Below are 15,430 nucleotides of genomic sequence, written 5' to 3' on the forward strand. Positions count from 1 at the left end.
TAGATAGATAGATAGATAGATAGATAGATAGATAGATAGATAGATAGATAGATAGCCAGCCAGTGTGGGATTGGGAAGAACTTCCTATTAGCAATGTAAATCCTTCTGGTACAGATGAGCTGATGATACCCAGGGAGGTGAGGAGACCTGCCCAAGGTCACACAGCAAGTTCATCACGCTGAGAAGAGACCAGATGCCTGGGCTTCTGATTCCCACTGATGGATACTTTCCTGTAACAGAGGGTTGGCGGTGCTCAGCATAAGCAACTACTCCCTGGGGAAGTGTTCGTGAAATGCTAATCCTCAGAGGCCAAAGCACAGGCTTCCACAATATCCACCTGAACTCCAGGCAGAGGCAAGTTACCGCCCTGACTTGGCCTTTCTAGCTGATGCTTGAGTGGCCTGGGTTTATTTTGGTTCATGCTACTCAGGGGAAAAAAAAAATATCAGGAAGTGACCATTCACCCAAGCCAAGTCCCAAGCAGCCAACAGACCAGCAAGTCAAGGCTGGGGTGTTCATGAAGGTCTCTCCCAAGAATGGCACCCACAAGGCTGGAGCAAGGCAGAACAGCAGGGAACACTACTAGAGGGTCTGTCTCAGGTATGACAACGGGACCAAGTGCTGTTCCCCATGCTGCAGATTGAAAACCAGGATGGTGGGAACACCAAGGAGTCGGGTGTAACTTCAAATGCAGGAGACACAGGACATTGTTCCTCTGGCTTCAGGAAACCGGATGAGAACCCTCTAGACAGACCCCAAAGCCACAGTCATCACCCAAAAACACCCAGGAAGACAGGACAACCTGCGTTGATCCCAATCTCTTCCCAACCCCACTGTCAACTTTTCGTCCATGACACGGTACATTGGCTTTTGCTCTAGGATGAAATCCCTTTTCTAACACAGGACTGTGATAAGCCACTGTGCAGCTTACACACACACACACACACACACACACACACACACACACACACACAAAACACTTGTCAAAAGACACGCTGGAGTCAACTCATTCACAAGCAAACTGAATTCAGCTGCTGTGTCCGGTGAATACACTTTAGATTTGGTTGAGCCAAGAACGTAAAACCCCCAAGAGTGATACGTGAAAAGGCACCACTGTGGGTGCCTACAGCTTTCCTATTTAACAGACAACTAATAACGGGGGGTCTTGTTCCAAGCATAGTAGCCTAACTCATTTAGTACCCAGCCTAGGCTAGAAAAATACTCCCTTGACTGAGCTTCATTCACATCGTTGGAATGGAGATTCCAGGCTAACACTGCACTGTGCCGGCACAAGACCTCCTCTTACCCTGTGGCACAATTCCCCCAGAGGCTCATCCTCATGTTCAACTGTAGGAGCAAAGTTTAGCAGAAAATAAGGCAAAGGAAAGAAGACGCTTCTCTCTCTCTCTCTCTCTCTCTCTCTCTCTCTGATAGATCAAACCTCTGCTCAGCTCACCAACAGAAGACTCTAGCAACACAGACTCATTGTCACACTGCCCTTGACCCATGTTACGGTGATGGTTCCAAGCCTTACTGATCATGGTGGTTCCCCCCGCCAGGGCGGCCTTCGTTCCCTGGAAGAAGTCATCAGCTGATGTCATTCCCTGGTCCGGCATCTGGAACCGAGTGTGCACGTCGATTCCTCCAGGGATCACCATCCTGGAGTGGGCTTCAATGGTCTTCACCCCTCCCGGCACAATCAGGTTTTCTCCTATTTGCCTAAGAAAGCAGAGCGGATGAGAGGGGTGCTAACGGAACGCGGAATCGAATTGGATCTGACATCTGTTTTCATTAAGCTATAAACAGACCTTCGCTACATGATGAGCACTTTCGGGTTGTTGCTGTAATCTCTCATAGGAGCCCCGCCCACTCCTCACCCCAAAACACGAACAGATGCAGAATGAACTAGGAAGCCAGGCACAGGGGAGGCCCACATAATCCCAGCACTTGAGAGGCTGACACAGGTTACCTCTAGTTCAAGGTCAGCCTTGGCTGCAGAGTGAATTTCTGGCCCACCTGGACTAAAGAACGAGGCCCCTGTCTCAGAACAAGGCAGCAAATTCCCCCCATTTAAAGACTAGGATCAGCAACCTAAGATTGGATAATAACAAGGCCCCAGAACACTTCCATAACATTTGCACTGCCTCCCTCTGACCCCCCACTCAGCCATAGTTTTCCAATAACACCTCACTCCAGCTCCGACTCCCCTTCCCAACATTTGCTTTCACTATTTTCCCTTTCAACGTAGGGAAAACAGGTGGAAGAGTGGAGAAAGAGAGCAAAACGGGGGGGGGGGGGAGGAAAAAGTAAACACGACAGTTCCAGCAATTGTAGAATGTGGAATCAGGTGTGCATGGATTCAGATAAAGGCAGAAAAACAAATGTCCATGCTGGTGAGAACATGCATCATATTCATTTGGGGGGAATTTTGTGGCCGGGTGTTTTGTTTGTCAGGGTTTTCTTCTTTTTTTTTTTTTTTTTTTTCTTCTGTGAGACAGTGCCTCTCTGCAGAGAGCCCTGGCTGTCTGAAAACTCACTTTGTAGGCCAAGCTGGCCTCAAACTCACAGAGGTCCACCTGCCCATGCCTTCCACGTGCTAGGACTGAAGGTGTCCCACTACGTTCAGCTGTATGGTTTTATCTTTGAGACAAGATCTCGTCATCCAATTAATTTTTTTAACTTTACTACATCTTTCCACCAATTATTTTTTTAAACTAATCAAGGAGTAGCTAAAGTTCTAAGACAAAGGAACTATGACTAAAAATAGCAGTGGACTGCTCCATTCTGGGCCAGTGTCCTTCAGCCAGACCCATCAATGCTCTCCTAGGACTGGAGATGCAAAAGGAATAAGACAGTCATTGCCTGGGATTGCCCAGAGCTGAAGCCGCTACAGACAAACACACATGGAGAAAGCATTAACGATGGAAACGTTAAGCCCCATTTTGGCTTCATAAATCAGGGTGTGAGCTTCCAAGCCATCAGAGCCAGTCCAGCTCGTCCCTCTCCAGACTCTCTTGCTGCTGGAGTCTGATGAGCACTGCTTATTTAAAAGATGTCACTCACTGGGCTGTTTGTCTTTGAACAGATGTGCTCTCTCTCCAGAGCCTGCAAGCTGTCCCCAGAGGAAAGGCATGAAGACAGTGCTGTACCCTGTGCGCAATTAACCCTGCAGAGTCCCAGAACACCCAAAACCCAGAACCTCAATACACAAGCAAAACAGGGTGGCCTTATCTGTGCTAGGAACCACCTCAAGAATGAAACTTAGGGCTGGAGAGATGGCTCAAGGGTTAAGAGCACTTGCTGCTCTTCCAGAGGACCCGGGTTCAATTCCCAGCACCCACAAGGTGGATGACAACCATCTAGTTTCACAGGATCCAGTGCCCTCTTCTGACATTCAGGGGCACAACTGGGCACACATGTAGTACACATACATGGACGCAAAACACTCATATCCATAAAATAAATCCAAAAGAAAAAACATTTTAAAGGAATGAAATCTAAAACCCTTCCAAGGTTAGGCAGTCATTAGTCTTAGTTGCTGGTAATTAATTCAATGTCCTGTGGCCCTTCCTGATTAGACAGGCAGATACACATCTGAATAGGACAGGCTGCATTCCACATTTACATCTTGCGACTGAGTCCTCTATCCCAAGCAGCTACAGCGAAGCCTATCACAAACCAAGCATGCCAGCCAGCAGCAGGAGGATGTGGTGTCACCTCTGTTAAAAATAGTAAATTACGTAACACATGGGTGTTGGTGTCTGTCCCGACTTCGAATTCCCCGAACCTGAATTCCCAACTTTATTAATTATCACCAATAAAAACAAGCTTTAAATATGCCAAATTGGTCACTTTTGAGTTTTTAACCGTGCCTGACTGATGCCAGATGCACATTCTACTAATGTTCCAACATTTCCAGCCCAAGCTTAGTAACTCCTGGAGGCATTAAAGCATAAGACTATTTACATGAAAGAATCTAAAGCTCAGGAACACGGAACGGGGGCGGGAGGCTGTGTATGTTTCTCTGTGTGTGCATGCATGACTGTGTGTGTGCGCGTATGTACACCCCCACATAGCAATGAATCGTACTTACTTGATCAACCCATCTTCCATGTATATGTCTGCATAGAAGGACTGGTCATCATTCACAATCTTGCCACCTTTGATCAGAAGACGATCACTCTACAACAAAGAGGGAAACAAAGTCATAACACATAACTGACCTAGGAAAAGTGCCAGTCCCACGGAAAGGGAGCTGAAGGGCACTTTTTTCACCATTCAAGGGTAATGCTCAAAGCCAGGGAATTTTAGAAGGTACCTTAACCAAAATGGACCTATGCTAGGCAAGCTGTTCCTTGAGTGATGAGTCAGAACACACTGGCAGAGCTCACCCTAGATAAACAACCGTCCTTTTTAAGAACACCTTAGGCCTGAAAACCAAAAGGGGCATTACAGAACATTCCAACTAAAGATGACAATGCTTTTGAAGTGATTTTTGGCTAAACCTCATCTTTAAAAAAAAAAAAAAATTCCACCCACATGTAGGAAAGTCATGTCTTGGCAAAGCGTTTGCCGGGGAAAACGGACCCAAAGTCTGTTGTCATAGCATATGCCACACAAACATGGGGAATTCGGCCATAACAAGCTTGCAGCTCGGTGTGTCCACGCTATGCTCATTCATGTTTGGGGTTAGTCACAGTACAGTGGGCGAGGGAGGAACCCTAGAAACACACACCGATGTAGCAGGTAAGAAACAGAGCTTTATGGCAACGTAGAGAAATGAAGGATCTTTAATTTTAATACCACTACTGATGGTTGGTCCAGTTTATGTATAAAAAATAATAATAAATAAAGGGTAATCCAACTGAGAGAGCCAAAAGCACGTAAAAAATAATTTAAAAAGACAACAATCCAAAATGCCATGAACGGGTTGTATACAATGCCACCATCCTGGGTTGGGGCGATGTACAAGTGTATTATTTCAGAGTAGATATAAACCTCACCAGCAGAGCCTTGCCCTTTCATTACGCTACACCTTTCAAAGAACAGAATACATCTTGATAACAGTTAACCCAGAACCCTGTTACAAAACAGAATCTCAGCAAGTGCACTTGCATTTTGCAATTACAAAAAGGGGAGAGAGATTATAAAATTTCCTAAAATATGCATAGAGTGCTACAGAACAAAGAAAACAAGATAGTTAGCTGCAGATAAGTGTAAACGCTATTGGGCTTAGAAAACATTTATTGTTTCTGTTACACTGAAAAATAAGATCAGTTTAGTTTTACACTGTAGGGTCTTCTATCCAGATGTAGGCACTGGGAAAGGCCTTGAAAACGGTCAACATGGCGAAGGTAAAAGAAAAAAAAAAAATCCCTACTAATCCTGCCCTCCATCTCATGCCATGAGAGCCTTGGAACCTCTCTGAAGTGAGTTGAGCAAGACTATTACCGTGACACATGAGGAAACTGAGTCTGAGTGAGCTTAAGCCTCCAAGGACCCTCCTTTTCTCCGCTGAGCGGAACGTCCGTAGTCTGGGAGGCAAGAAGTCCTGCGTTTTGCCGCCTCCCCTTCCTCATAGCAGTACCTGTCAGAAACATCACTGCGAATCCTCCAGGCAACGGGCGGGGAAGGGGGCTGGGGAGGGGAGCGGGAATCAGACATAGTCTGTTCAATCTAGAGCCTTCTAGAAGGCTCCTTACGTAAGAGTCTGGCCACAGTGACGGAGGGAAAGAACCAATAGGTCCTAGGGCATATGACTTGATATTTTTAAAGGATGGAGGGGGGCGCTCTTTAAAAAAAAAAAAAAAAAAAAGTGGTCTTGTTTGTCTATTTCTTCCCCTCCCCATACTGTCAAAATGAAACTGTCCTGACTGTGGACGAAGACAGCAAATCACGAGAGGTTTGCAGGGACTCTCCCCACCCCTCTGCCCAGCTCCCCAGATGCCATCCTTGAGTGAGGCGAACCTTTAACATTTCATCTGGTGTGTCAGCCCCTGGGGGACCGAGGATTGCGGGTGGGTGCCTTGAGAAAAGGCGAGCACCCATCCTCGCCTAAGAACAACCCAGCCCGAGCTAGAAACCTCCGGGCACACGCCCCCTCCTCTGGGCAACGGTTCCTACACCACTCCTGCAGATGGGTGTGTCCTTGTGCACCAAGGAAATGAGGCCGGGGTCCCAGGGCCCCGGAGACCAGCAAAGCAAAACCTCACCCTCAAATCCTGCCTTAAAACCCATCTTCCTCATTTGAGATGCCTTCGAATCTGCGTGCCCTTGGGTCCTAGCTGGCCAGTGCAATCGCTCAGCCTTATATAACAATGACTTTCCTTAGCGATTCTCCCTGCCCGGGATTTCCTTCGAGGATGCAGAAAATTGGACCAGTGGGATTTTTTTTCTTTTTCTTTTTTTTTTTTTTTTTTCAGTAAAAGATGCAAAGAAAGGGGGAGGGCGGGGGCCACACCAGCTGCATCTACGAAGCATCGCGAATGCTTGGCGGGGCTGGAGGCCCCTGGACGAGGCCGCCACCTCGGCCGCGGTGAGCATTGTCTGGGACCGGCCGGGCCATCTGCGCGAGTCGCAGCCAGCGCCATTACCTCCACCAGCCTGCTCGCTGCTGTCCCCAGCGCCCACCCGCCCTGCCCGCTTTGTATGCGCCACCACGGCCGCCTCCCTGGTGGCGGAAGGGGCAGAAAAGACGGAGAAGGCGAGCCGGAAGCCCCGCCAAGACCCCAGCCCCAAACCAGAGGGCTCCTTAGGTCCTCCGCGTCCACAAAAAAAGCTCCTGCCCCTTGTCTGCTCTTCGTCGAGCCCCGATCCTTCCTTTCCTCCGCATCATCCCGCTACACCCTGCCCTCTTCAGCATCCCTCCGCTGTCATGACGCCTCCGGGCTGGAACTCGCTCCTTCTCGCCCAGAGAAGGCTCCAGAAGGCTTTCTGGAGGGGGCGGAAGACACAGGAGAATCTGTTTTCCCAGCTCCCCACCACCGAGCTCCGGGAGCCCCAGCCTCGCCGCACGCAGCCGGAGAACAATATCCGAGCGTCGACCATGCATATTCAATCTGGCATCCATTTGCTCGCACTCCGAGGGCAGCGCTGCAGCATCTCGCGCTGACAATGAAGGATACGGCGGATCTGGCGCGCTACCCACCGCTACCTCCTGCCCTCCCGCGCCTATCTCAGTGCCTCGCCAACTGCGTGCCTGGCAACTGTTATTAACATCTTCAACCCCCACACCCCCCACCTTCACCTCCATCGCCTCGGTGGGCGGCAAGAAGGAAAAGTTGAGTCTCTTTCCCTCCTCCGCCTTTAAAATACATTTCTTAGATATTCTAAGGTCGCTCGCCTTTCCCGAGTACCTAACTTACCGTGATGCGTGGAATATTTTTCTTCCCCTGATAAGACATCTCTCCGGGGGGGGGTTGGGGAAAAGGTAATTTCAAGAAGACAGCTTTAAAGCAAAGATAGCCAGGAAAAAAGACCTGGTTTAAAATATATGTATGTATGTATGTATGTATATATATATATATCTTTTTTGTAGGAAAATGGTACAATCCCTTAGCTGGTCTTGCTGTTAGGAGATTTCAAAACTATAAGAGACAAATTCAGTCCTCTATCTCTTTTCCTCTTCTCCAACACAGATCCAGCTAGGGCGGAAAAAAAGAAAGAGAGGGAGAGAGAACAGGAGGGAAGGGGGTGGAAATAAACTACAGCAATAAAAGCCTTGGTTCCAGTCGGCCGCCACCGCGCATGCGCCGCCAGCCACTCCCTTTCCTCCCAGGCAAAAGCCATCCGCTTCGCGAGAGGCGCTCACTGATTGGTCAGGATCGTGGGATGTGCAAATGAGAGGGGCGGGGCGGGGCGCAGAGCCCGGGCAGCAACTGCTGCAGTGCGCGCAGGGCGCGGTGCGTGCGCCCGAGCGGGGAGCGCGCCTTTCGCGCCCTTTCTCTGGGCCCGGGCGGGCGCCCGAGCGGGGACTACGGCTGGCAGCGGCCCCAGATGCTGCATCTGCAATGCAGGGCACAATGGAGGGTGCTCGTCCCGGGAGAGTGAGGAGGGGTCGCAAGCCCGAGATGGAGGGGCTTCGGTACGGCCCGGGCGGCACTCACACACCCGCCCGCGCGCCAATCCGCGGAGGCCGCCGCTGCAGCCCCGCGTGGGGTGACTGCGCAGAACCAATGGCCTCGCTGGCGGCGAGCGCGCGACTGCACCGCGGCCTCCCCCGCCCTGCTCGCCAGGCGCGGCCTCCGCCCTGCCGCGGCTGTTGCGGCAGGGGACTGCCTGCTAGAGGAACGTGGACCGCATCCCGGAAGGTCCGTAGGCTGCGGGACACCGGACGCCCCGCCCCAGAACGGTGACCGCAGGCTACCAAGAACAAGAGATGGAGGCCAGCGCCCATGGGGCAAAAAGGGCCCAGTCTAGCACCCTGGTCGCCCTCTTGGCTGACACGCCAAGGCTGACTCCTTTGTGTGGTTGCGGTGCCTGCAGATCTGGGTAGGAAAAGCTGCAGGGAATCCTAAAGCCCCCACAGACATCCTGAGGCCAGAGGCGACGTAATGGGTGATGAGAGCAAGAACAAGGGATAGGAGAAGTTATATCCCACCGAGAGGGGAAACTGAGTCGTGGAGTAACCTCTAGTCACTAAGGGTATTCCTGGCCTCCCTTAATGATCCCAGTGGTGATAAAGGCCTGGGAGCCTTTGACTGTGTCAAACCAGGCTGTGATTCTAACAATACCAGGGGAAGGGAAGAGCTGGTGTGGTGAATCCAAGGAAGAGTCTCCAGACAAGTGACAGCTTCTGCTGAGACATGGCTTTGACCTTCTCACCTTGAAATCAAAGAATGCATGTGGTCACTGCTTAATCTAGGTCATTGGGCAGCCTTTGGGGAAGGCATTATCTGTGCAACTGGCTCACACCTGCTCAGTAACGACTAGCCAGATAGAGACAGAGTTATCCTGGAGCTCTGTGTTTCCCTGGTTTTTGTTTATTGGTTTTGTGTGTGTGTGTGTGTGTACCTGGCCCACGGTAGGGGTCTTCTGTCTTTCTCATCCCAAAAGAGGTGTGAAAGTTACCCTTTCAGTTCCTGCCTTGAAAAAATCTACAGCCCCTGAGGGAGGACTGTGAGGCACAAAGCAGGCCTCACCCGATGGCCAGTTCATTCAAGTTCAATTTAAGCTGTGCATCTTGAAAACAAAAGCCAGCCCCTGCTTCCTGTTTCAACTGTGTGATAAGCAGGGGGGGGGGGGGGGGGAGGGAAGCTCACACCCCAAGTACTGTTGTCAACCAGTAGGTGGGCCCTATAACCCCAGCACTGAGGCAGGAGGATCAAGATATCCACCGAGGCAATATCATAGGCTGATTGATAAATAAATAAATAAATAAATAAATAAATAAATAAATAAATAAATGAATAAATAAATAAATAAAGCAAAGACAAAGAACCTTTCTTTCTGGGAAAGCCAACTGTAAGGTTCAGCTAGAAGTCAGTAGGAGAAGGAGGTCCTATTAAATCACAGGAAAAATAACTACTTGTCAGGCAAAGTTAATGAGATTCAAATTAATTTAAGCAAAATAGCCTCTAGTTACGTTGTTTGTTTTTGTTGCACTTTTCCTGCTCTTGATCTTAATGGGTTTAAATACATCTTGTAATTTACCAATTTGCCATGGAATATTCTGTTTTGTCGAACCCATCCATCTTATTAGTGTCGCGCTCCTTCCTCCAGCCATACATACAAAGTTTTTAACCCATGATAATTGCCATTTCTACTCATAAATGTCCAGAGACAGAAGGTTAAAATTGATTTATCTGCTCTGACTGGAGCGTAAGAGAATAGTTGGCACATAGAAGGCCCCGGGGGGGGGGGGGACCTTAATTAATGAAAGAAAATAATTGTAGTTTGCGTATCTTAGCAAACAAGTCAATGCAGGGAGATAAAGGGGGCTGGGGTGGGAAAGAAGCGTCTGACCGTGCTGACAGATCAGCTGATAGGAACTTAAAGACGCTTGATGGAAAATTCCCAGGAAATCATCATCTGGGACTAGGATATTAGAAGCCGCTCTCCAGCCTGACTTCCAGGTGTTTAAAAATTAAATAGGTGGCAACAATGATGGCTATCCTGCGTTCACCATCTCTTCCAGGGCCCACCTCCCTGCAGTTCCGCACCCAGCACCAGAAGAGGGCAGGCAGTGGTGTCTATGTAAGACAGTCCTCATGACGGCAACACCCCAGACACCCCGTGTCCTCTGGGGGAATGAGCTGAGGGGTGAGTTGGCAGCGCCCTGTCAGGGACCGCCTTGAGCCTTCCCTGCAGTTGTAGGACCCCTCCCCCTGGCCTCCCATCTTATCCCCCCTGTGCTCAGCAGGTACACAGAGCTTCAAAGCAGACCTCTCCTTACAGAGAAGAGTAAGATACAACCCAGTAGTAGGATCCTTGCCTACTCGGAGCTCAGTTGTGTTTTGCTGCAGCTACTCAGGAAGCTGAGTCAGGAGAAGCATAGGTTCAGTGCCAGCCTGGCCAACTCACCAAGACCGTATCTCAAAAAAAAAAAAAAAGAGGTAAGAAAACAAGATGTGCTTTCTTTTCTTTCACCTCTGTTTTCTGTTTTTTGTTTTTCCAGACAACACTGACGCCGTCCAGGGCACTGCCTGACCCGTAGCATGTATTAATGATTGGTACATAAATACTTCCTTGTTACGGTAAAACCCCTCTTCCACATTGCCACCACCACGCTGGAAACATTCCAGACTCGGTCATTATTTTGGCACTATCACTGTACTGGGTTCCAGCCACACAGCTCCCCTTCACCAGGTCCCTGGAACCACGTCAGAATTCTGCTCAAAAAGCATATCCTTGTGGGGATAGGCAAGGGGGGAGATGCCTATGTATTTGTGCTGTGCTTCTCCTAACAAAACTGCCGTGTTTAACTAAGCCAGGTAACAGGGAGAGTCATGGGGCTGGAGAGAGGGCGCAGCGGTTAAGAGCACTGACTGCTCTTCCAGCGGACCCTGGTCCAATTCCCAGCACCCATGGCAGCTCCCAACTGTCTGTAACTTCTGTTCCAGGGGTTCCAACTCCCTCACATAGATTATACACACAGGCAAAACACCAATGCACATAAAAATTAAAATTAAAAAAAAAAAAAAACAGCCAGAGTCATTAATCTTTAAATGAACCTCAGAAGCATGCAAGCCGTCCTAGGAAAACATCCCTGTCACTATATCCTCTGTGTTTTGGAGAAGAGTGGGGGAAGAAGGGCTTTAACCCAGAGCCTTATGCTTGCCAGGCAAGTACCCGATTGTGGAGCCACACCCTGGTTCTCTGAAGCTTTCCTTTCTCCAAAGCATCATTCCTCCTCGTGCTGATATCTACTGTGTGGTGCACCCCAGCAACGAGCCTGAGGGGAGGGTAATTCTCCATTCTTCTTTGTTTGAACTCACAGAGCTGAGAACCTGTTACAAAGTCTTGCCGATTGCTCACCCTTACAGAGAATGCAGCAGGAGAATGCCAGGCTTTGAAAGGATGGCTGTGCAGATTGACGGAGTGCAGGTAGCACCCACTGGGGCTTTAGGAGATGTTTATACCAGGAAATGGGGTGGGGGTGGTGGGCTGCAGGCTGTCGTTTTGATGCTCCAGGGCGACTGTGGCTCTCAGTTCCTCAGGAGCATGATTCCCGCCCAGGCCCAGCCCTCCAACGTTGTTAGTTTCATTTTCCCCCCCAATGTGGAAAACTGAAGTAACCGTTTCTGCTTATGCAGGGGGGGGGGGGGGGCAGGCAGGGCACTGTGGAGGCCCAATGTTGAGGATGTCACAAAAAAAGGGACATTCGATAACAAAGTGCTGACGGGAACATCGGAACCTAGATGTGGCCTGAGAAGAAAAAGCCACAACCCCCTGTGCCACTGCAGCCAGTTCCCCAGGGCTGCAGCCGCCAGTGTGGTCTGCAGCCGTTATCCTGCATCGCCAAAACCAAAGGGCTTTGGCTAGGATGCTCTGCTGCATCCATGATGGGCGCAGGCAATGATAATTGCTTTCTTGGCTGGGGAGCCCCAAAGGGCACAGAATGTCAAAGGACAGCTAAGTGGCCATACATGAGGCCCTCCACACCACCACCTTCAAAGGGTACGACTTTTGGGCAGTGACAAGTGAGGGCCATGAGGGAAGTCATACACTGCTTTTCCCAGAACTGAGCAGATAGGAACTGCCCTCTTTGGGCTCTGAAAGGGCCCTGAAGATCCCCAGGCTGTGTGAAGCCAAGAGGGCACAGAAAAAAGCATGCACTCCACAGACGCGAACAGAAGCGAGCTTTCTCTTCCCGGTCTCCAGTTAGCACAGATACTTTCCAAAGAACCCCCTCCCCGCATTGCACACCTTGAACCCCAATGTGTGTGAAGACAGATTGTCCTTGGGGTCTCTGTCCCTGCTGGAGACACACAGCACCTAGCCACGGCCTTCCTGTCTCAGCTCTTCCCTCTGGTGGCCAATGAGGAGTATGCAGAGAGTTTACTCCTTTATCCTGGAGCAGTGGGCTCCACACTGGGAGAGAGCCTTGAAGTCTCTTGCCCATTAGAATCACTGAGCCTGCCTTCACCCTCAGGGCAGGAGTCTCCCCCAGGCAAGTTCAGGAATATTATTCTCCTCTGGGCACTGGGCCCCAGACCCAAACCTTCTCATTCCGAAGGAGGAAACCAAAAAAGCATGAGCTAGCAGGAAGATTTCACCCTTGCTTTGAACTTCCTCTGCTTCCCAAAGTGCAGTGTGGCCTGCTCTTTCATCCTACAAGAGTGATAAACATGACCGCTAGCGCTCTGGTTTCTGCTCACAGTCCAGTCTGCTACAGTGTTGCTGTGTAGCTGATGAGGCAGGAAATGCCGTCTATGGGGCACAGACTGATCCAGTCATGGTGCTGAGAGCCTAAACACATAATCCACGTGCCTGTGTGGCTGAACAGTAGCGTTTCCCTAGAATATGAAAGGCCCTGAGTTTGATCCCAGCACTGGCAAAGTTCAAATTAAATACATTAAAAAAAAATACAAATCATTTACTTTCCCCCAATCCCTACAAGGTATGCCTTTGCAACCTATCAATATAGATGGAAAGAGTAAGGGCACAAAAAGGCTGCCAGTCGGGCACAGCTTCCTGCTGGAGTGAGAGAAATATTCAAATCCAAGAACCCCAACGTTCAGGAGGCCTGCTCTCTCCATGACAAAGAACTTGCTTGTAGAACCCAGACCCCACCTGGTAGGAGAGAAAGCCATGGCTGATCCACCATCGTGTCTTCACTCATTTCTATCCCTGACCCCCATTCCTAAAGCACTTCCCATTTATCCCCCAAATCCATCTCTTTCTTGCCTCATCCCGGCCCCTCCCCAATAGAAACCAGCTTCTTTGGGCAGCCCTGGACTTCCTGTCATGAAAACCAAAGTTTAAATGAAAAAAGTAAATAAAATACTTAGTAGTTCTTCCCACAGAAAGAATAATGTTTACCTCAAAGGCATGTGGAAATCTAGATGCACCATAGGTGTGTCTATTTGTGCACTGGGAGCACAACGGGCATAATCAGAGTGGCGTGGAGAAATGCCCCACCGGCCCGGCACTTAAATCTTCACTACTCACCAGAATTACAGCCCAGAAGACTGGCCCACGCATGCCTGCAAGACAGCAGAGCCTCTGCAAGAGTCCACTCCTCTGATGTCCAGTTTGACCACACCGTCCCCCACAGCAACACTCCATAAAGCAACACTAAAGGCATGCTGCAGTGCGTCCCTGTCTGAGAGAAAACCTCTCCCGGAGTGAGACAGGCTGTGTCTCCCCTTCTGTGAGGGGAGCAACACTTTGTCCAGGGACATCTCGAAGCAAAGGAGACATGCTGTGCGTGCTGTGCCCAACCAAGGTGCCTCTCGCCCCATGTGACTGCAGAGCCCTGTGATACAGCTAGAGTGATTAAGGGATATGTTTTTAGGTTTATTTCAGCCAAATTAAACTGATTTTCATGAAAATACCTTACAAATCACTCCTGTCCTCAAGTCCTAAAACCTGAGGTCTGTTTGTTGCAGCAGCGGTATTCTTTCCACACTGACAGCTGTCACGAGGTCTAGATTTTAAATCCATGTGGAATCCGTACATACACATTCTCTATCCTCCCCCTTCTACCTCACCTCTTCCTTCTCTCCCCCTCCCTCCTTCCCTCCCATGACCTCAGTGACTTTGACTTGGCCGTTCTCGGAGCTACCTGGACCCTCATTCCCTCTCTATGTCAGCAAGAGTGACAGAATCCCTTCTTCATTCCCAGGTGGACCCGGAGGTCCAATATCTGCACAGCATCCTTCCGTTACTCGCCCTGGTAGATGTCCTTGATTCTGCCCCCATCTCTCAGCAGCTAAGGGAACCTGACCTTTTTTGTTTGTTTGTTTGTTGTTTTGGTTTGTTTTTTTTTTTTACAGCTCATCTCAATCTTGGCCTTGAGGAGTTCACTGTCTACCTAACAAGACCAGTGCTCACTAAAAAAGTTAAGCTGGACTGAATAGTACTAAGTTCCTGGGATGGAATCACACACACCTGTCCTTCCCCCTTTGCCCAACTTTGTCCTTTTGAGACAGGATTTCACCAGTGTAGCCCAGGATTCCTTTGAACTCTTGATCCTCCTGCCTCAGCCACACAAAAGCAGGAATTACAGGTGTGTGGCCCTACTCCCAGAACACGGCTCTCTTCCTCCCTACAGCCAGATAGGAAGAGGTTGCTCAACTGCGGATTATTCCGGGAGCTGTGTTGGTTCCTATTCCTTCTCTCTCCCGGAACTCGGCCTCTTCCTTTCTACTTTTTACCCCCTTGAACTCGGGGGAAGGTTGCGGCTTTTTTACCAGCCTAGGCTGTGTCCTCAACAGCTATTGCCCTGTCACTGCCCTTCTTACATGGTTCTGCTCTGGCAAAGTGTAGTCTATCATCATGGTCTTCCCTTCCTCACCTTCTATTCTTATTATATTCTCAATCCAAGACAACCAGCTTCTTCCCCTGCTCTACTGAAAGAGATCTAACAGAGTTGGCAACTGGTCAACCTCAGGACTACTTTGGAGACTTTAGGCCAAGGGGTCTGGGTATGACACTTAACTGTTGTCTCTAACTATTTTTTTCAACAACTATTAGCTTTTTAATGTCCACAACATATTACTAAATAAATAAAAATAAGTTACAGTGTATTACTATATATTATGATCCCATTTTAAAAAAGCAACACGCTTGATTTTAGAGCATTTAAGTTCACAGGGAAAAAAAATGAGCAGAAAGTAACAAGAGTTCCATATCTCCTCCCCCATAAATACAGTTTCTCTTATAATTAACACATTAGCATCTTGTGTCCTGTAATAAATTTGTTACCACTAGTGAGCCAGATATATATATATATATATATATATATATATATATATATATATATATA

General features: G+C 49.1%; 1 protein-coding gene across 3 annotated transcripts in view; it reads right to left on the minus strand.

The window, feature by feature from the left end:
* Dpysl2 (dihydropyrimidinase like 2) overlaps nt 1-15,430 on the minus strand; it is a 100,987-nt gene that overhangs the window by 57,626 nt on the left and 27,931 nt on the right. The window contains exons 1-3 of one of the 3 annotated variants that reach the window (XM_055609657.1): nt 7,365-7,741; nt 4,094-4,182; nt 1,535-1,719 (exon numbers count right to left, since the gene is read on the minus strand). In XM_055609657.1, the coding sequence (XP_055465632.1) occupies nt 1,535-1,719; nt 4,094-4,182; nt 7,365-7,403 (313 nt within the window). In that variant the 5' untranslated portion in view covers nt 7,404-7,741. Of the gene's footprint in view, nt 1-1,534; nt 1,720-4,093; nt 4,183-5,451; nt 5,562-7,364; nt 7,742-15,430 lie in introns of those variants that run through there. The other 2 variants (XM_055609658.1, XM_055609656.1) reach the window with 2 other exon arrangements.

The sequence above is a fragment of the Psammomys obesus genome, unplaced genomic scaffold (assembly GCF_907164565.1).
Source record: "Psammomys obesus unplaced genomic scaffold, mPsaObe1.curated_primary_1811, whole genome shotgun sequence".
NCBI classification, from domain to species: Eukaryota; Metazoa; Chordata; class Mammalia; order Rodentia; family Muridae; genus Psammomys; species Psammomys obesus.